At 39.4% G+C, this 21,432-nt stretch overlaps 1 protein-coding gene across 2 annotated transcripts in view; it reads left to right on the top strand.

The window, feature by feature from the left end:
- The window catches only part of TRAPPC9 (trafficking protein particle complex subunit 9), a 447,408-nt gene that overhangs the window by 133,708 nt on the left and 292,268 nt on the right, over positions 1–21,432 (top strand). For both annotated transcript variants that reach the window (XM_058802185.1, XM_058802177.1), the window contains one exon: positions 11,261–11,403. In XM_058802185.1, coding sequence (XP_058658168.1) covers positions 11,261–11,403 — 143 coding nt within the window. The remainder of the gene's footprint in view (positions 1–11,260; positions 11,404–21,432) is intronic.

Raw genomic sequence — 21,432 nt, 5'->3', positions numbered from 1 at the left:
AAACCAGAAGTGAAACTGCAGAGTTTCGGGGTTATTATATTGAGTTATAGGCTACATATGTTGTTAGGGGTATAGGGTATTATTACAGGATACATTTGTTGGGGAACTGTTGAAATGGGTTTTGTTAATGAAGGGCAGCATCACGGTAAGCAAATCTGTCCCTGTTCTATATTCAGAGCTCCTGAACAAACAGAAAATCATTGATACTGCTCACTTGATTCCTAAAACACTCCCAGAGACTGACAAAAAGCTCTTTGAGAGAGGCAAGTGTGCTGTGAGATGAATGTGCAGGTCCCATCATGAGTTGAGCTGGTTCAAGGTAGGATAAGGGGCTCATTTGCACCCTGCAGGGTGGGCTCCTCCCTAATTCCTTAGGGCTGTGTTGTGCCTGTGCATGCTCTTAAAGGATCTGAGCATTAGGGTGATGAGGAATTGCCAAAGATCAGCAAGGGTAGCACACATGGAAACCAGCTCTCAGGGATTACAGGCTTATCCTGCAATAGGGCTGGGGGGTTAAAGTTTGAGGTGAAGATCAGCACTGATCCACATGTGCATGGTGAAGTTAATGCACATGAAGAATTTGGAGTCTTAATTCCAAATACATGAAATTGGAAGCATGAGATGCTGTACAAAGACAAACAATTATTAGGAATAGAATATTAGAAAGTAAAGGAATAGAGAGCAAACCAAGCAGTTTTTTCTTTCCCTCTTTGTGTGCAATCTTACCCTCTTTGCTCACAAAGGACATGGTGGAAATAGAAGGAACAGAGAAGGGGTTGAGGAAGAACAAAACAGCATAGAAATCTTTGGCATGAAAAACAAAAGTGAATAACTTTTTGGTGTTACCCAGGGACTTGAGGTTGTTGCATATCAGCCTATTCAGGGTTGGTGGTGTTGCTTTTGTGGGAAGGTTGGAGGAGGACTCACCCTGGACTCACCATTTGCAGACCTTAGTAGTGTTATAGAGCTTTGTGAAAGTCTCACTTGGTAAGCTGGGAATATGTTCTGAGAGGGCATGCTTGTTTGCTGAGTCTGGAGCAGTCAGATGTGCTGTGGAGCCAGAGAAAGTCCTGTGCTCACTCTCTCCAAGGTGAGAGGTGACCTGCCTGTGAATGAGCAGCAGCAGTGAGCAGAGGTGTCAGTCCCAGCTGGCAGTCACTTCTTCAGCACTTGTTTCTGGTTTTTACTGAAGTTCTTTCTGAATTGTTACTGGGTTTATATGTAATTATATGTAATTTCATTTAGGGTTTCATGACATGTGGGGTTTTTATGCTGGAGATGTTTCTTTGTTATGCCCACATCTTGGTTTTATCCGCCTCTCCCTGGGATGTGCCTTTAGTGAGAAGGATTTGCCAGCATTTGTGCCTTTACTCTTGGGCACTCTGCCTGGAGGGTGAACTGAACAGGTTCAAAGTACAAATGTATCCTATGATAATACCCCATACCCCTAACAACATATGTACCCTCTAACCTAAGGTTTCAGTGAGGAAATAGGTGCAGTGATGCTGCTTTACAGCCCCCAGCACATCCCTAGCCATTGCTGGGAGAACCAGGTGGTCTCACATAGACAAATTTCCCCTTGGAAGGGTGTGTGTATGTCTGTGATTTCTTCATCAACATGTGTCCCTGTATTTATTCTCTGTTTCCACCTTCCTACTTCAGAGTCAGGGCAGGATTTATCCAAAGCACTGATCAAAGGAGGGGATTCTGCTCCTCTGCCCTGGTCAGACCCCACCCACACTGTCCAGCTCTGGGGCCCAGCACAGGAAGGATGTGGAGCTGTTGGAGCAAGTCCAGAGTTGGAGGGATGGAACAGCTCTGCTGTGAGGAAAGACTGAGAGAATTTGGTTTATTCAGCCTGGAGAAGAGATGTCTTGGGATGACCTCATTGTGGCCTTCCAGTACCTGCAGGGAGCCAACAGGAAAGATGGACAGAGACTGCAAGGCCTGGAGTGACAGGACAAAGAGGAATGGCTCTTCCAGCTGAAAGAGAGTAGGCTTGCTTTAGATAAAAGCAAAAACGTTCTTTACTATGAGGATGGTGAGGCCCTGGCACAGGTTGCCCAGAGAAGCTGTGGCTGCCCCATCCCCAGATTGTTCTAGAACAAACTGATGAGGCTCTGAGCTGCTTGGTTTAGTGGAAGGATTCCCAATGCCAGAGGGGTTTGGAATGAGATGGTCTTTAAGGTCCCTTCCAACTGATGCCATTCTTTGATTTCAGAATCAGAGAAGCTATTAAGGAATATATGTTCTGACTTGCCCCTCCATTCCTTCTCATCCTCCAAGACAAGCATGCAGGGTTTGTTCCCCAGCATGTTTTTCTAACACATTTTGCAGTTTAGTGTCAGCAGACAGAAAACTCTCCATGGGAATGTTCCACATAAAAAGTTACTTGTGTTTAAATTATTTTTAATCTCTCATCTGTAGCTCAGCCAAGAATGAGATGCTGTGCTAGCTGTGGTCAGCAGTGCTGGGACCCAGGCTGAGGGAGGTAAAACCTCTGAGGCAGCTGAGAATGGGCATCAGCCTCTTGGGCATCCATCTGCAATAGTGGGACCCAGGAGGCCTGGATGCAATTTACCTTTAATTAAAGAAGGCAGAATTCTGTGATTAATGCAACAAAAATAATTATGTATTTCCTGAATATTTCCAGAGGGATTGAAGCTCTAGGAGGGAATATTGTCCAGGGGAATTATGCTGTGTATTCCTGCCTTCTGTCTTTAGGAGCTAACAACTTGTATTCCAGCTAAAAAATGTGCACAAAATCACTTGTGAATGTGTGGTTGCAATAGTCAGTTAGGAAATGCAGAGTTTAATGAGAGATGAATGCTCTTCAGTACAAGATTGCTGGATATTATATTTTATCTGTCAACCTGTGTATCTGTTTGTCAGAGCGACCTTTGATTCACCCTATTTGTTAATGCAGAATGACTACACCAGCCGTGCCTTTAAACTTAATATTATTCTGCTCACATCTCCATTCTCATTATAAACATAGCTATTTTTAGCCTGCACAGATTCAGAATATGCCTTGTAAGCTTAAGGGGGATTTATTGAGCTCCTGTGTGTATTCACTAGAGATTCCTTGTTGAAGCTTACTGATTTAGGATTGGGGAGGGGTGAAATGTACTATTTAATTCCCAGTATATGCCTGCAGGAGCTATATTTAGCTTCAGCTACTTGCCATTGTGCTATTTTTGCTGAGAGATGCAGCACTTTCATTGTTCGGGGGTTTAACTAGACAGAAATGTGGATGGATGAGCTCCATAAACCCTGGTATGGTGCAAGAATTGCTGCTGAAAGTCACTTGAGTAACACTGCACCAGAGCTGCACACAACAGGCACCTTCTTCACTAACCTGGGTGTGCAAAGTCACCTGTTAACACAGGTGCCAAAAATGACATCGAATTGTGTGGCAGACTGATAGAGAAGCTTAACAGGAGTGGCAATGTGGGCTTTGTTTGTATTTGTACATGTAAAGGTCTGACTTGCTGCAGAGGCACAATTTATTTCATTGCTTAATCAGTTGTTAAGAATTTTATCCTGGCTTCTGTAGTTGCCAAGTGTATTTTCAGTGGAATAGAGAAGAGAAAAATTAGCATGGAGAGTGTGTGCTGCAGTTGGGTCCAGGAGGATGATTACATATGCACTACAAGATCATTACATATGCATATCCTTTTTGTAATGCATGTATCAGGGCTCCTGCTATCAATTACTGCACTGTTTGGTGCTCTAAGGAACAATATCTACAGGGAGAGTCTCCTTTTCTTACTTGGGCAAAATTTGGAATTCTACCTTGATCAATGAAGTATTCCAGTGGATTCAGATTTGCTTCAGGACTGGCATGCAAACAAAAGTATAGGATTTATGTTTTAGCAAAAAAAAAAAAAAAAAAAAAAAAACAACAAAAAAAAAAAAAAAAAACAAAAAACCTAAAGGACATTTTGTGTATCAGAAAATAAGACAGGTTAGCCATGAGTGAAGAGATTGATACTGTCCAGTGAGACTGCAATGAATAAATCTCTTTCTGCAAAGCAAATGGATCTCTCCCTGCCTTTCTCAAGTCCATGGTTGGACTTGATGGTCTTGGAAGTCTTTTACAGCCTTAGTGAATCTATGATTCTGTGATATCCCTCTGTACTTTATCCTACCAATTATTTTCATGTAAAAATTCAATATATTATTACTTTTTAATAACAATAATGAGGTAGGCATTTCTGCAGGCAGAAAACTTTATAAATATTTAATATAAAATATATAAATATGTTCAAATTCATTTCTTAACATGGACCTCTCATGGCAGCCTAAGATTGTGCCAGACACTAAAGACATTAGAGAGAAACAGTTTTTTTTTTCAATTTTGAAACAATACTCACCTTGAATTAACCCTTTGAGGACATCAAGATCCAAGTCCTTCAGGGAGCTGGGACCAGAGACTCCATGCTAAGGAGTTGTGCAGATCTCAAATCCCAGATTCCAGCAGTGCTGTTCTTTCCTTGGGGATGAATAAAGACAGGAATAAATACTTCTGTCATTTAACTGTCAGATTTTTTTCTTCTTAGATTGGAGATTTTTGTAGAATTCCCAAGTAGAATTATAGGATTTGAAGGTATCCAGAAGTGTCTCTGTTTTTCCTCTTTAGCTGTGTGGGAGTGTTTTTTTTTGTTTCCCCTTTTATCCTCCTGAGAGCAAGTGGGCAGGAGGATATTCAGCCCATGGACATAGATGCACCAATTGCTTCTCCCAACACTGCTATTAAGCCTCATTCTTTTTACACAAAATCATCCTTTAAGCCTCTTTTTTAAAATATAGGTTTTATTCTTTGTCAGGTTATCATGTGTAACCATGGGCTGTAGATTCAGTGATGAGAGGAAGAAGCAAAAATGACAGGAATTCTTTTGTTAGACCTTTGTAAATAAAGCTCAAGAAAGTGCTAATCTATATTAACTTTGGTAGCCAGATGAATACACAAGCAGAGCTGTGTGCATTTCCAAATGCCAGGACTGGGATTGGAGCTCAGTGCTAAACATAGACACAGTCCTTGTGTTCACAAATTGCTCCAAAGTGGAAGCTTGATGTATTTGAGTCTCATCTTCCTTGGTTTCAGCTATTTAGGCATCTCCATTTCCTTCCCAATGCTCACTTTTTAGCCTTTTCCTTAAAATAAAAAAGATTCAGCTGTGTCCATGCCCTGTATTTGTATTTGAAACGTGTTCCTGGACCAGCTTATCCCATGTGCTTGGATTAAAAGCTTGCAGGACTTTTTGAGGTTGATCCAGTTCTGCACGTTTTTGGGGACATCTCTGCTGTTGTCAGGAGCTTGAGCATTGCCAGGGTCACCTGCTGCCCTTGGAAAGAGTGTGATTAATTAGAGAAACTCACTTTCTCCTCGTTACTGCCAGATCATTTAATTAGTTACAGCTAGGCAGCTGAAATTCCTGATCCATGGTTTATTTACACAAAGCTCTTTTAAAGATTTTCAGCATTCCACCCAGCAGAACAAATGGAGAAATTAATTTTGTTGAGACAGATCCTCTGGTGCCTTTTGTGAGATAGAACTGATGAAGTATCAATTTTTTATTTCTCTTTTTTTACTGATGAGAATTTTACTGACTGTTGCTCAGAGTAGAATAAGAGTGGAATGGTCAGAGAAGAAGAGGAATGAGGGAGGGAGGCAGAGAGAACTTAACAAAATTGGGGTTTAAAGTAAGGAAAAAAAAACCACACCCAAACCAGAAATCACAAGGCAACAGGTGAGAAAAGGGGCTAAAGTCAGAAAAAATGGCTGAACGCTTAGGAATGTGTGGAGCCAGAGCTGCTAATGGGAGTTTGAGAGAGAAGAACATCAGGAGTAGGATAGGATTTGGGAATAAATCATATTTACAGTTGGGCAAGTAATCAGTATTTTTTTTTTTCCCAAAGGAAGGTGTACTGGAAGGTTACACACCTAGAATAAATTATTTTTTTTTTAAATTTCAAGCCCTAATTGCATGAGAAATTATACTCATTAATGAGATTGTGTTCTAAAAGCCATTCAGAAGCTAAACTGGAAAGATTATGTTCTGAATTTGTGTATTTTGAGTCTGGTCTTCATGCTATTTTTTTTCCCCTTTAGTTTTTAGTTTTTAAGTGTTGTGGATTTAAGGAGGAGTCTGTAGTGCTACAGTCTGGTATTTCTTCAGTCACTGCAGTCAGCATCTGCAGTTTCTTGGGAGCAAACTGCCTGTAGCACTGACATTTCATCTTCTATTAAGTGCTGAGATCTACTTAGTGTCATTTTTACTGTACTAAGGGAATTTAGAAAAGACCTGAAAACATAGTGTATGTGAGCCTTGCTCATAAATGATGATGATGCTTTGTGTTCTTCTATGGAAACTTTATTTTCCTTCACCTAGAGCATATAATGATTGCATCTCTGCAGGTGGGCCCTTATATCCTTGATTTATAGTTCCTTAACATGCTCTTGGTGTAAGAAAATTCTTGACGTAAAATTGTGCTATTTGCCACACAGAACTGGAGCACTTTTTAGAGGGGGCAAATTTTCTTGAGTCTAGTATTCAGTCAATCATCTCTCAGTTGAGAGAAAGGGCTGAGCACCATATTTCACTTGTCAGCACTAGAAATACCTTTCACACAGCTTTCCCCCCATTCATTTCTCTATTTAATTTATCATTGTCTGTTTTGGACTTTTCTGTTCTCAGTAACATTCCAACTTCTGCATGAGCAGCAATAATCTGTAGAATTAGGTGGAAATTTGTAGGGGGATACAGAATGGGTAAATGAAAGTGGAATAGAATGTAATCTTACTCCTTAAAGAGTTGCAGCTGAGTTAATTATTAAGTATTAGAAGCAGGCCTGATTTTAACAGGCCACTCCTGTAGCTAATAAGAAGAGTGTTATAAAAGAGTGGATTGGTTGGCTAAGGGGGAACTGGAGTCAGTGCCTAGAGGAGCTGCCTACAAGAAACATCAAGGAGGTATGAAACTCTGGCAATATGGAACCCTTGCAATGTAATGATAATAGAACTCTTGTAATATAAAGATGACAAATGGTGACCCCGACGTGATTTGGGAAAAAGGACTCAAATGCTAAACTGTACGACCCCGTGGATTCAGGATGACCCCATGGATTTGGGGAAGCAGTACTCGAATATATAACCCTGTGGATTCAGGGAAAAGGACTTGAATACTAAACTATTGGTTAAATATATCAATTGCAGCTATTAGTGTTTGTTAAATATGCGTACAAAAGATTTTGAAGGTAAGTACTTTGTAAACTGAGAAAAGCTGCAAAACTGAACCAACACCCAGAAATATATATATTTGTACTATAATATGTTGTCTGAACATTTGTATAACTCTTAGTTCTGAATGAAATGTATGAATGTGTCATAATGTTAATTTATTTGAATGTGTGCTTCTAGAAATGCTGCAACTACATAATTAAAAGAAAAAGGGGGAATTGTAGGGGGATACAGTATGGGTAAATGAAAGTGGAATAGAATGTAATCTTGGCCCCTAAAGAGTTGCAGCTGGGTTAATTATTAAGGATTAGGAGCAGGCCTGATTTTAACAGGCCAATAAGAAGAGTGATATAAAAGAGTGGATTGGTTGGTTGAGGAGGAACTGGAGTCAGTGCCTAGAGGAGCTGCCTACAGGAAACATCAAGGAGGTACGAAACTCTAGCAATATGGAATCCTTGCAATATAATGACAATAGAACTCTTGCAATATAATGACAACAGAGATTCTCTTTAGATTTGATTTTGCTTTTGTGGAGGAAGTACTGTGCTAGTAGTTCAGTAGAAATACTTGCTCTGAGCTGTGGATTGCAACTGGATTGGCAATTAAAAATCAGTATTAGAGGCGTTGCTGCTCAGAGTCATCACTGAGATGTTGGCAGGTAGGTACTGACTGGTGCCAGTGAGTGAGGAAACTTTAGTGCCCAATTGCTTTTTGAGTTGCTTTTCATTTGTGGCATCAAACCTCAGTTCCTTTCTAGCTTTGCTTTAAATTTTATTATGAGTCAACAAACTGGTGCAGCTTTATGCTGAAAATACTTGGAGGAAAAAAAGCATGAGAAACCAAACCAGGAATTTTTGATAATTTATCTGCAGAATATTTCTGGTAGGTGTCATTGATAGTGGGTGCTGTTGGTTAAGAATCTCTCATTTGGAATTTAGATGCAGGAACATTTTTGTTTCCTTTTCTTCATCAATAGAAGGAAAGACCAATGAAATAATAAAAAATGTATCAAGCCAAAGCCATCACAGTAAATATTTACTGTTGAGTTTCCAGAATGGAGCTCTGCCTTAAAAACAAGAATCCCCCCAAGTCCACAGGTTTCTGAATTTCAAATGTGTTCAACAGTTATCAATATTCTTTTCCTGCCTGCCCTGAAAGCCTGGTGCACTCTCTCCTTCCTTTTGTTTTTCATAGATAATCTACAGGAAGAATGGTGTTCACATTCTGCCATCTCATTTTCAGTCTGCAGTGGTGCAAATTGGAGAATTCTAAGTAATGCTATTTGGATTTGTAAGGATGAAGAGAATCTGCAGCTCAGGCTGTGATTTCTGTAGGTTTCACAAGGAGTCAGGGTACAACATTATTTAAATTGGGGGCTGTAGCATTTGGGCTATTCTCTGCAGGTGCTGTGGGAGAGAGTAGTAAATTATCTGAAATTTGTAGGTTTATGAAAATGTAGCATTTTCTTTTTCTATCACAGAGATAGAAAATCAATCTTTCATATTATAGGTGAAGTAGTATTTGAGGTTTTAAAGGAGATTGAATTTTGTTGTAGTTGTTGTGGGTTTTTTAAAATATTTTGTTCTGTTCATATTGCATAAATCCTAAGCAATGAAGCTTTCTCTAACCATCTGAAGGGTCCTGAAAAAAATAATTATTTCCTTCAGTCAATCTCCTCTCCTGCACATCCATCTACAGTCCTGATGTAAAGTCTGCCTGATGCTTTTTCTTTGTGTGCACATGCACGCGTTCACAGACTGCTGCAAACCATCATGGCCAGAGAAAGAACAGAAAACAAAGAAGAGGTTTGGGTGTTCTGTAGTTGTCAGAATCTCTTGTCTCCCCAGTCTTTACTGTGCCCTGTTAGATCTTACATTTTGGGTGGGAAGGGATGTCCTGCTGCTGTCTGGATTAACAGAAGATGGTTGGGTTTCCTTTTCCTTGTTCTCTCCAGTGGGATTTCAGGAGACACAGCATCATCATCAGGATTTCCCCCACAAATTCCTCACTGCAACAGGGACCAAAATTATGATGGTGCCCTTAAACTCTCCTGCCCATCGGTGGCACATAATGGTTGTGTTTTGGAGGTTTTTCACTTGGTCTGGGATGGAAAGGAGTTTGAATCTGGAACAGTGATGCTCTGTGACCTTTCAAGCTGAGATCTGTTGTGTGTTTACCTGTAATGACACAGGGCTGGTCGTGTTGAGCAGCTTTTTTCCATGGTGCTGTGCAGAGGGAACCATGGAGCTGCTCCCAGCAGGACTCTGAGCATTACAGCAATAATGCAGAACATGCACAGAGTTTTCACCATGCCCTAATTGAAATTGAAGTCCATTCTCACATTACAGCATAAGCAGTGTCAGATCCCTGTACTTACAGAGCCTGGCTCTGATTTTTATGAAATCGTCCAGCTGGTTAATTAGGATGAAGTATGTTTTGAATGGGTTTGTGCTTTTTTATTTTTGTGTTTAATATTGATTAGCTCTTCTGACATAACATAAACTTGAGTTCATTAAGTACAAATTAGGAATTGACATAAACAGAGTAGATGGGTATGTCCAGAGTGCCCAGTCAAGGGTTTTATTTGTATTGTAAGGTGGCTCTCATGAATTTTAATAACACTAAATTAAGAACTAAAATTATTCCACTTAAAAGGGAGTTGGAAATAGGCAGAACAGTTAAGTGCACACATGCAGCAGAACATTAAACTCTTGATTTTGGTGTTCTTTAAATCACTGGACTGTGGTTATTTTAAGAAAATGATTCTATGTCTGTTTCTTTTCCTTCAGCCAGACTTATAAACAGAATGGTATCAAACAAAATTGGAGTTTTTTGTAAGTTGTAAAATCCTTAGATTGTTCCTTAGAGCTTGTGATAAAAAATAACAGGTCTCATAAATTTTTTGTGAATCTTCTGTTGAAAGGCAGAGTGCTTTTACCTTCCTGAGGCTTGATGGTGTCTGATAAATAGATTTGCTGGCTAAGTTGTTGACTTGAAGTTTGGCATTTTTGGCCTTTTTTTATAAAGAATGAGCTAAAAGCCGAACAAAGGCGAAATTGGTGTTGTTTCTAAAGCCTTTTAAGAAGTGTCTGTCCTTCCATAAACAGGTTTCAGCATAATATGTGATGTCCATGTCAGGCTGCAGGGCTGGCACTGCCTCTGTCCTTGCTCTGAGGTGTGGCAGTGGCAGCTGCCTGAGGACCAGAATAAAACCAGAGGAAATAAAAAAAAAAAAAATCCAGTGCTATTTCCCAAATGCTCACCTTGTTTCCAGCAAATCATATTTCAGGGACATAATGACAGAGGAGGTGGTGAATGATCTCTCTGGATCAATCAAAGGGCTGTTCTGGGTTTGAGCACTGGTGATGATGTGGGGACTGTGCTGGGAAGCTGCTCCCATGCCGTTCATCGAGGGGAAAGGCACAAAGCCCCAAATTTTCTCACAGAAGTAAAGGCTCAGTGCTGCTGAGAGCAATGAGTGCAGAAGGCTCATGCTAGAGAATAATTTCAAATATTTACTAGCCAGCCATTTCTATAAAATGAACACAGAGACAAGGTGCATGTAGTTGGGCGTTGCTCCAGTCTGTTACTTCATGGACATGAGAATTTTAGCTTTGTATAATCTTTATCTGCCCCCCAGTTTTGAAGCTTTTCCATTTGATTAGATAGTGAAGTGGTGAATATTTTTCAAGAGAATGAAGGAAAGCAGCATTGAATAAACCCTAACTCTTTTAAGCAACTTTTTTTAGTTTTTTGGTGTTGAATGTGATAGGGAGAGGAATTATGTAAAGGGAAGTGCAGCTGACTTTGTGCTGCACTTTTTAGTTTTCCAAAGGATTAGGCAACTGTTTGCCTAAGCTGCAGTTATTTGTTAGATTGCCTTTTTTCCTGAGATAACAGAATAGATGGGTTAGGAAAGCAAATTTGCAAATCACTTCTGTGGCCTAATTTAATTGAACTTGTGAAATGCACAGTAGTGAAAAATAGCTAACAGGGAATTAACTTTTATTCCTCCAGACACTGGAAGCCATTTTGAACTTCAAGTACTCTGGTGGACCAGGACATGCTGAAGGATACTACAGGAACCTTGCCCTGGGGCTCCACGTGGAGGTGGAGCCCTCTGTTTTCTTCACTCGCATCAGTACCCTGCCAGCAACAAGGTGAGCCCTGCCCTGACTCTTGGAATCTCACTCATTGTCTCTGTTCCTTTGAATGTAACTTAAAGTCCATATTGGAAACATTTTTAATATCATCATCAACGTGTAGGTAAAGAATTTTGTGAAGAAATATTCAAAATTGCTCTTTTAGGACTTTATTGGAGCAATTCATGTTCATTCAGCACCTTCTGAGATTCAGATGTTTTCTCATGATGATATGTGATGTGTTTTAGCAGGGTCTGGAAATCTCATGTTTATTGCACAATTTGATAACTTTTTTCTGTATCTCTTAGCAATTGTAATGTTTTGTGTATTACAGAGTTTGGAGTTTTTATAACAGAATCTTACTGCAAACGAACGTGTGAATGATGTGACAAATAAACTGTGACCAGACTCTCCTCTGGTGTTTGTTTTCTCCTGGAAACCACAGAGCAGTTTCAAATGCCATAGTGAATATTAAAATCAAGGCAACTCTTGATGGTGGTCAAATGCTGTGATAATGAAAATCTTTTTGAATAAAATTTCTCAGCCACTGAATGCAATCAGTTTTAATAATTAGTAGGATTATTGTAAAAAAACTCTCTATGCACAGTGGGAGCAAGAATTTGGTTTGATTAAATTCTGAGATTGTTTCAGTGCAGTTATGTATGCAACACCAGGAATAATGGTTGAGAGGGAACATAATTGATCCAAGAAATTCCTGCTGGGCCTGGGACCCTTTTCATGACAAAATGCAGAAATTGAAAGATGGGCAAGGAGGAAATGCCAGTCTAGGAGATACTGGGTGAATATTTAATTTTCAAAGGAAAGAATTGAGTCCTCAGTATCATACCATGGCAGAAATGTCCAAGGATAGATGGACAGCCTGTGGTAGCAACATAGCCTGAAAAACAGGGCTGTGAGCAGAGGAATTAAAGCATCAAGGAAAGTTTTAGGCTTGAACGTGAAGAGAAGTTGGAGAGTCTGGAGCAAGAAGAGTGATAAGAGGGGATTTTTGCTAAAGCATATGTTTAAAGCAACTTCTCCTGCTGAAGGGATGATGACTGACAAGGGAGTGGAGTTTTTAATGATGACACTGCCAAGAGGGATGGGATCCTGTTCTTACCCACAGGGGACACAGCAAATAATGACCTTTGCAGATAGCAAGGGAATTTTACATTAGGCAAAGACACTGAAACTCTGCAATAGTTTTTTTTAAAGAAAATGTTCAAAAATGAGACAAACAAGATTATTTTTAGTGAGTCATTTGTGTCCAGCTCTTATGAAACCATATGGTTCTATTAGTAAGCAAGTTTCTTGAGCATTTTGCTGCTTGAAAGTGTAGCATAACATGGTTTTATTATGTTAGGAATTGCTCAAGTAAAGCAAATGTGATGCTACTTGGCAAAGTCAGAACACAGTATCCAGAACAACTGTTTGCAAAATTCTGGGCCCCTTTTTAATGATATTCAGTTTCATCCCTGCAAAGGCACATTCTTCAGCCTTTGAAAGGTTTTCAAGAGTGAATAAGTGATCTCTCTTGAACAACCTGGAAGTACCACAGCATCAGCTAAAAATAGTTTTCAAGAAGGCTCAATAAAATAACCAGATTTCATTTATTATTTGAATGCCTAGTTCCCTCCATTCAGTGTCAAAAAAGCTCTCCATGCTCTCAAAATGTATATTTTTAATGAACAGACTGCTCTGTGGTTCACTGCAATTCCTTATAGGGTGGATTGGGAGTGAAGCTGCAAACCTTCCACAAAAGCTTCAAATGCAACCTGATGCTTTTATTTGACTCTCCCTTGTTGGGATTTTGGCTTTTTGTGCTTGGCTTCCCCAGCTGTGTTTTGTGTAGGCCAAGGTTATCCCAGCCCTGCTTTGTCAATCTGCTCTCTGGAGTTCTTGATGTGGGGCAGGCATTTAATCCTGAAATCCTTACACACAGATGGAGGTGATAATTCAGAGTTTCTGAGTTAGCAGGACACAATTGTTGTGTGGCAGCTGGTGCTGTGTTTAGCGGCTCCAGTTGATCTCACCTTGTGTGTGTTTCCTTCCTCCTTTCCCTGTTCACCACTCAGATCTGTTAAGTCATGGAAACTTTCAGTGGTTTCATGGTTGGAGATGTAGTTAAAGATGTGCCTGCTTTTCAGGGTGCCTAAAAGCTTTACTGAGTTAGAGAAAAAGACTGTAATATTTACATTTCTCTCAGAAATGTTTTCTTGCCAGACCTGTCTAAAAGCTTTTTTTTTATTTTGGTTGGTACTTTAGGTATATATTGTTTGCTAAGTCATGAATGGATTTTGCGTTCTCTCGTACTGCTCATTCCATGTTATTGGTTTAGTGATCTGTAACACTGTTCCTTTGCTCTTGTGCATCCCTGTGCAGGTTCTCCATCAGAATTTGATATTATAATTTAGAGGGAAAATGGCAGAAATATGTATTTCAATCTGCTAAGGACAGCTTTTCATCATTAGAGGAAACAATTTGTTTTTTACTGTTGATAATCTCTGCCAATATCTGAGACACAATGACAGCAAATTATAATTGGGTTTTTTTTACTTGCTCTTGCAAAAACTCATGTCTGATTTCCTTTTGGTTTACAACTGAGACTTCATTGCTTAAGTACTGTCTGAGGTGCTGAGCTATTTTTGTTTAGTCATTACACGAAATTGTATTTTATAATTTACCTCCTTAGCTGTCATTTCAGAATGGAAGTTATCATTGCTTTCATTATCTGGATTAATTTTTTTTTCCTTTTCTTTTTCATTTTATTGTTTCTATTTTACATTTTTGCCTCCACAAAAGTAAGAAACATTAGCCTACTAACTCCTGGGCCTAAAAAGTCAAATCAAACTAAAAAGACTCTGAGCATTGATTCTTCCCTTAGGCCTTTAGTGAAAAAAGCTCAGGAAAATTGTTAATGAAAACACTTCTCCCCCCACTGTAACATAAAGATTATGGTTTATGTAGAAGTCTTCCAAATTTAATTGGTATTTCTTCTATTTAGCTGCTGGAGCAGAAGTGCCTGGGAAATATCACTGAAACAACTGGGGATTTAGGCTTGGCTTTGTTTTTTAAATATCTAAGCAAAATTATAGCTTCCACTTATGCACAAGTTCTGCCTCATGGGGAGAAGTTTCATTAACCACACCTCAAATATATCTTCAGTTATTTAGTCATGACAACAGATTCCTATAACCTTTGTTTGTGCTGCTCTGGGGGGGTTGAAATGGGGTGGATGCAGCCCTTGTCACACTGCAGTGCCTGATCTGCTGCCTGAGTCTGGGCCAGATCTTTCCTCTTCCAACACCCAATTCTGGTTCAGATCTCTGCTCTGCCCACTTTTGATTGTGGTTCAGATCTCTGCTCTTCCAACACCTAATTCTGATTGCAATCTCTGCTCTACCCACACCCAGTTCTGGTTCAGATCTGTGCTCTTCCAACACCCAGTTCTGGTTGGGATCTCTGCTCTGCCCGTACCCAATTCTGGTTGGGATCTCTTCTCTCCCTGTACCCAATTCGGGGTCAGATCTCTGCTCTGTCCACACCCAATTCTGGGTTAGATCTCTGCTCTGTCCACACCCAATTCTGGGTTAGATCTCTGCTTTGCCCACACCCAATTCTGATTCAGATCTCAGCCCTGCTGTTGGTACAGAGGATGCTGTGTCAGTGAAGAACTGACAGAACATCCCTGAGGAGCCCCTCATCTGCTCCCAGGTCCTTCCCTGGGTGTCACCCTGTGCTCCCTCAGCTGTCTGCACCCAGAGGGGCTGGCAGAGCAGCCTTGTGCTGGGAGATATTCCCTCTGAGGATGTTCCCTGTGTTCCTTGGCTCTGCTTGCTGGTGTGAGCAGGGAGGGGACTGTCCCAGGAGCATCATCAGGAATGCCCTGGAATGGGGTATAAGGGATAAGGAATTACTGTTGAAAGTTCTCCCACTCTGTCCTGCAACTCAATGAAATCTTGAAGGGCTTCAAGGATCTACTTACTGAACCACTTATTTACCATAAAATGTAGATACATCTATATAGTAAAACTGTACTAATTATCTCCTGTAATTGCCTTACCACATTAATTGATTCCATACCAGGGCTCAGCCCCAAACCCTGCTGTGCTCCCAGGCCTCCAGGCAGAGCAGTTCCCAGCAGGTTCCAGGCTGCCACTGGGGATCCCATGATCTGTCCCTAAACTGTCACTGGAGATGGATTGCAGATGCTTCAGTGTATAGAAACATTCTGTTGATAGTTTTGGGTGATTCTTCTCCTCATTTTGATATCCTGTTAGCTCTAAGGAAGTCTGCTGTTGAAACTTATATGGGTTGTCTTGAACAATCTTCTTTATACCTGTTGTTCCTCTCAGGTGTCTTATCTGCCAGTTTTTATGGGCACTGAATGTCCTTCCTTATTGCCTTTATAAAAAAGCATGAAAATATGTCAGAAATAATACTGCAGGTCTGACAAGAATTCAGTAATGTGCTCTGCCCACTGTGAGGGACCTGCTGGTGGTCCCCTTGTGTCCCTTGCCACTGTTCCATCAGTACAAAAGTGTCTTAAATAAGAGTCTACAAAGGCCAGAAAATGTTGATCATGTTTTCTACATGTGTGGTGAGACAGTCTGAGTTTGTAGATGAAGTTAATCCTCAGGGATGGTACCTTCACTTTTAAGCTGAGAATCCAGATATATAATAATATTCTTACCTGGAAATTCTACAAATTCAAGATGATAAGATTTTTAATCTTTAATTTTTTTGGGGGGGGGCAGAATACTTTCCTTTCTATCTTAAAGCTGCCAGAATACTTTTCTTTCTATCTTAATGCCAAGAAGAGACATCAGCTGCAGATCTCTTCTGGCAAGTGCTGAGCCTTAGACTCTGTTTCTGGGTTTAAATCAGGTCTGACACTGTTAATTCAAAGTGCCAGTTCACCTAACTGTAGGTTCAAGGTAATTGTCCTTTGTATCATTAATGTACATCCTTAGATCAAATGATTTGGTTTTGTCCAGAAGACATCAGCTCACAGCACAGTCTGCAGTGCTCCCTAATCTGAGACTACTCATGTTCTGTATTTAAAGTTAGGGTGCTGTTTTTTGGTTTCATTGAGGGTTTGGAGACAGAGAAATCTTGGCTTTGGTGAGGGTTCTCAGGAGATCCTCAGTTGGGTGGGTAGAAATTTGAGGTTTAATAAAATCAGACATATTTTTAGAATTTCCATTCCAGTTTCCAAGGTTGCTCATAGTTTCACTACAATAAATTGCAACATGTAAAGTTTGAATCAGAAATCCTGATTATTGTATATTTACAAATTATACAAGGGAAAGAGTAAACAGCATTGTTTCTTCAGTTGTGCTCTAACAGACTTTTTTGTTATATGATGAAAAGTTATGTAGCAATTCCTGAAACCCTTGTTGGTTTTATATAGCCAGATTTTTAAATTAATTGTTCACATTTGCTACATTCAGAATGAGAATCAGTCACCTACTGATAGGCAGCTGCTTATAGTCTTCTCTTTTTTAATATTTTGGTGCTCAATATGTCATAGAGCTTTGAAAGGTGGAGGAAAACATCTCTTGTTTGGTTGCTTGAAGAGCAAGATGTTTGTTTGGAGGAGGACTGAGATATGACATGTTTAAATTGATATGATGTTTTTACATGGAGAAAATAATTAGTATTAAATTCACTGTTTTGTTAATGAAAAATATTAATAATAAAAGTCAGTCAAATTTGGAACCATGCAAATTCAACTAAATAAAGCAAAGAAAGCTCTCATTTGCTGCAATTAAACTGACAAATCATTAGGAAAATCTGTCAAGCAATGGATTTATATTAATGTTCTCAGGAGTGGATGTCATTCTAAAATATATTCCTTATTTATACACTATTGAGCTCAATATAGATTCTACTGAGTGGTAACTCATGACATGTGGGAGGTTACACCCAATAGTTAAATTATCTTGGTAATCAGAGGTATTTAACTCCTGCTAATGCTGTAACATTGCAGTGGGTTCATGAAAGAGCAGCAGAAAGCAGCTTGCAGATTAAGAGAATTGATTTTTGGGATCCAAATGTTAAATATGTATGGTTTGACACATGGACATGTCAGAACATAAATCTGCAAATATTTATAGATGTGCTGGGAATATTTAGCATAAGTGCAAAGGTTTACAACTGGGAGAAGTCAGATGAGGACTCTTCTTGGAATTTGTGGAAAGGCCTTTTGCCAGTAAGGTGGAGAAACTGACTTAATCATCTGAAGTTAGATAATTTATTAAAAATTAAAGAGGCCCTACTGAAGACACAAGAGCATCAACAAAGGTGGTGTAGATCATTGTTGTGCTGTGCTGCTCTTTGTGTTGGTCAGTGGATTCTGGAGAACAGGGTTGTCATCTGTCACACCATTGTCACCAGACCCAAAGCTTCTCTTCCCTGTCTGTCCCTTTCTGTGCAGCAATGGCTGCTCAAAGAAAACAGAAGAAAAGAAATTTTAAAAAGTGGATCTGAAAATGCTCCATGATTTCAGTTGATGGGAAAGGGAGATGAGTCAGGATGCAGAAAACTTGCCAGCCCTCCTGAGAATTTCTTGTTTAAAGTGACTTTTAAACTGAGCTGGAGACAGAACGGCAGAGATTGTTCACTGAAGTGAGCCATCATTGCAGCTGCATTTGGGGTTTAATTCTGTGTTCAGTGTTACTGAAGAATATCCTCAGCTGTCATTTCAAGTAATCACAATCCTCCTGAAAGAGATTTTTAGATCGCAGTGTCATTGTCACTTGCCTAAAGTTCCCATGGCCCCAGTTTTGTGACTGTTTTTGGAACCATAACTGGCATTGTAAGATTTTAAAAATACAGCATGATTCATTGTGCTGCTAACTTTTGCTTGTGCTGTGTTCTCAGTTCTACAGTAGATGATAACAGAAATTCATTTATACACTAAATCTCTAAGACATTGTTGAACTAACTAAACTTCAAATTAAAAAAAAAGATTTCTTAATTGTTTTTTGATATCAGCATTGACTTAAATTTGTAATTCTGAGATGTTCAGATGATAAATCAATCTACTGAAAACATTTCCTTCTAATTCTAGTTTTTACCTCTAGAACCTTCTGCAGTTTTGTGTTACTTGTGAAAGGAAATCTTGAACATGATACTTATGGAAGATTTTTCAAAAGCAAGCACCATGAACAAATCAGGAAGATTATCAAAATGGAAGAAATGTTTGAGTGCTGTCATTTTTTGGTAGGCTGAGTTTTTGGACCAGACTTCCTTCCCATTAGATGGGAAGAAGAGTCAAACCCTCTCATGAGCTTTTGTTCTGTATCCTGGTGTCTGTTCCTGGTCCAGCAGTGCTGGTGATGGTTTCATGTTGTGTGTCTGACACCATCCTAAACCACCAACCCAGCCCACCCAAACAGAAACTGATTTATTCTGCATCTGTTCATCCCTAACCTTCGGAAGGAGCTGGTAACAAATAATGACCCCTAAAAAAGACTGGGAAGCCACTGGTGACCCTTCAGAATGTGGGAAATGTGGGGGATGGTGTTCTCTGCCTTCTCTGAGATGAATGGTAGCTAACACCTACTTAACTCAACTTAGAGGACTCAAAATCCACCCTCCTCAACCAATAAAATATTTAGTGTAAACTCTGACATGGTGGTGGATCTTTTGGGAAAGGGAGAATAAATTGTGTGTATATATGGGCAAGTCTTGCCCAGTTCCAGACATCTGTGGCTTATGACTGGGGTTTCTCTGCCAAACATGTCAGTAGGGCATTTATGGGCAATTATGGTATACAATGTAATCAACTTTAGATCCATTTATTATTTTGAGTGGTTTAAGGGTTTTTTGTAAGCTGGCAGATTTTAAAAAAACCTGATTTATATAGTGTTGAGGTCAGCATAAGTGGTCCAAGATTTGGTAAATTGCCTTCAAATCCTTAAAACAATTTGATGTTTGGAATTTTCTGGTAAAGAGCTTGGTTTAAGCAACACATTTCTGACTGCACTAAAATATAGGAGTTCAGCAAAATCTTACTGAAGTTTCTTTATCAAACTTGCATGAATATGATTTGCCTCTCAAATCTCCTTTACTGACACTGAAATAAGTTCTTTAATTCCTGTCTTGCAAAGGATGGCCTTCTGTATGTTCTGTTGGAGGGAAAATTGATATTTATTTTTGGCTTTATTGTTACTTCTTTGTTTTCCTGGAACTTTCCTAACTCAGCATCATGAGTTCTACACAGTCCTACTAATTGCAGAATGTTAAAGAAAAAAAAAGATAAAACTTCGTGCTAGCTCTCAGATCTTCAGCAAATTGTCCTTTAACAACTTCAGGGTTTCTTTTCTTCCTTATTTTTAAACTTTTTTTTGGCATTTGATTTGGCATTTGATTTTTTGGCTCTGATTTTCCAGAGCTGATGCTTTCTTGGTTTCCTTACTTGGATGGAGCTTCTGTTTGGTGCTTCCTGTTTTAATAATAAAAAAAAAATTAATCTTTACTTGCATTTGGTTTTCATTGCTATAATAGTCTCTTTGATACTGTCCTGTATTTATTCTGAAGATCTAGTGCTACCTTTTCCTACAGTCTTAATATTACTTTCAATTCTTTCACACTAATATCTTATTCTTCTAAGCTTTCAAGGTACTGTAATAATTCTGTAACTTCAAATTTTATGTATATATATATTTTTACCTAAAGATTTCCTTGTGAATTAACTTAAAATTGCAAGGAAATAATTATTTTTTTCTATATGTCTATTTTGTATAGTGTTGGAGCAGGAGGAAATAAATGTCATGGTGATGAATAATTTTCAAGAATTCATATTTGGGATTTTTTAAAATCAATGTTGTTAGTCCTGAGGGGCAGCTGCTTGTGTAGGTCCTTTGTGGCATGAATTGTTTTGTTTGCAAACTTTGGCTCTGCTGCCAGAAGATACTTCAGGAGGCTTGAATGTTTTTTGTTTGGGTTTGCTGTGGCAGAAATAACAAATTCCTTCCACATGAAGTTTTTAAAGCTAATCTGCACTGGAAGTTTCTCTTCCAGACCATCGCCTTGTATCTGCCGGAGAGGCAGAGGTGTCTGAGACTTCACAGGTCTTGTCCCACTCTGCCAAAGATGAGGCAGAAGCTGATAAAAGCTGTTCCCCCTTTTCTTTTCCATTCCTTCCTGGTAACTGACTCAAGCACTGCCCTCCCAGTTCTTTCTTTCTTGTGAGTTCTGAGGAAGGAAGTTTCTAACAAGAGCCACATCTCCTTATCTCTTCTAAATTCTTGAGTTTTGACAAGTTTGCTTCAGGCACTCAGCTGCCTCCCTGCATCCCCCTCTATACTCAGCAATCATTGGGGTTTTAGGAAGAGAGAGAAATCTCTTAAAATATATATTAAAAAAGCCTCCACCCCCACCCCCCCCCCCCCACTTTTGCTTTTTAATATTTTTGCTAAGAGATTTGGTCCTGACCCCAGCAGTGCTTGCTTGTCCTGCAGTGCCTGGCTGCAGGTGACATTATTGTCACTTGGTGACCCCAACCTCATCCTCCTGGGCTTGTCCTGGGAGTGTTCCCAACCCAAGGGTTGGCAAAACATTTCCTCCTCTGTGTGCTCTGCAAGGACATCTTTGATTTTCAGAACAGAGTTGTATTATGGACCAGAGAATGTATTTCAGAGTAGAACAGTTCTTAAACTCTTGTCCCTCTGAGTTTAATTGCCTTTGGAATAGCATTTCAGTTCAGTTGTAAACTATTGTGCAGTAAATAAAAATAAATAATATAAATATAAATACAAATATTCTTGGTTGCCCTAGACACACGGCTGTAGCTTGATCATGCACATTGAAGGATGACTCTGACAACTCTCACCAATATTCCTTTCTTCCTTTTTGGGGATATTTCTAGTTTGTTCAGTGGCCTCTTGGAAAGTTTGGAATTTTAGATAGGTTGGTAAAGTGTTATTGCAGCTGTCTGATAGGATTTGGCATTTTGGTACCTGGTTCCAATAAATTTTCATGTGTATTATATTTTTATCATCAATGCTGCTATTTCTGCTTATTCTCACAAGGAAGAAA

This window comes from Ammospiza caudacuta, chromosome 1 (assembly GCF_027887145.1).
Source record: "Ammospiza caudacuta isolate bAmmCau1 chromosome 1, bAmmCau1.pri, whole genome shotgun sequence".
NCBI classification, from domain to species: Eukaryota; Metazoa; Chordata; class Aves; order Passeriformes; family Passerellidae; genus Ammospiza; species Ammospiza caudacuta.
This window is presented reverse-complemented; position numbering and strand designations above follow the sequence as displayed.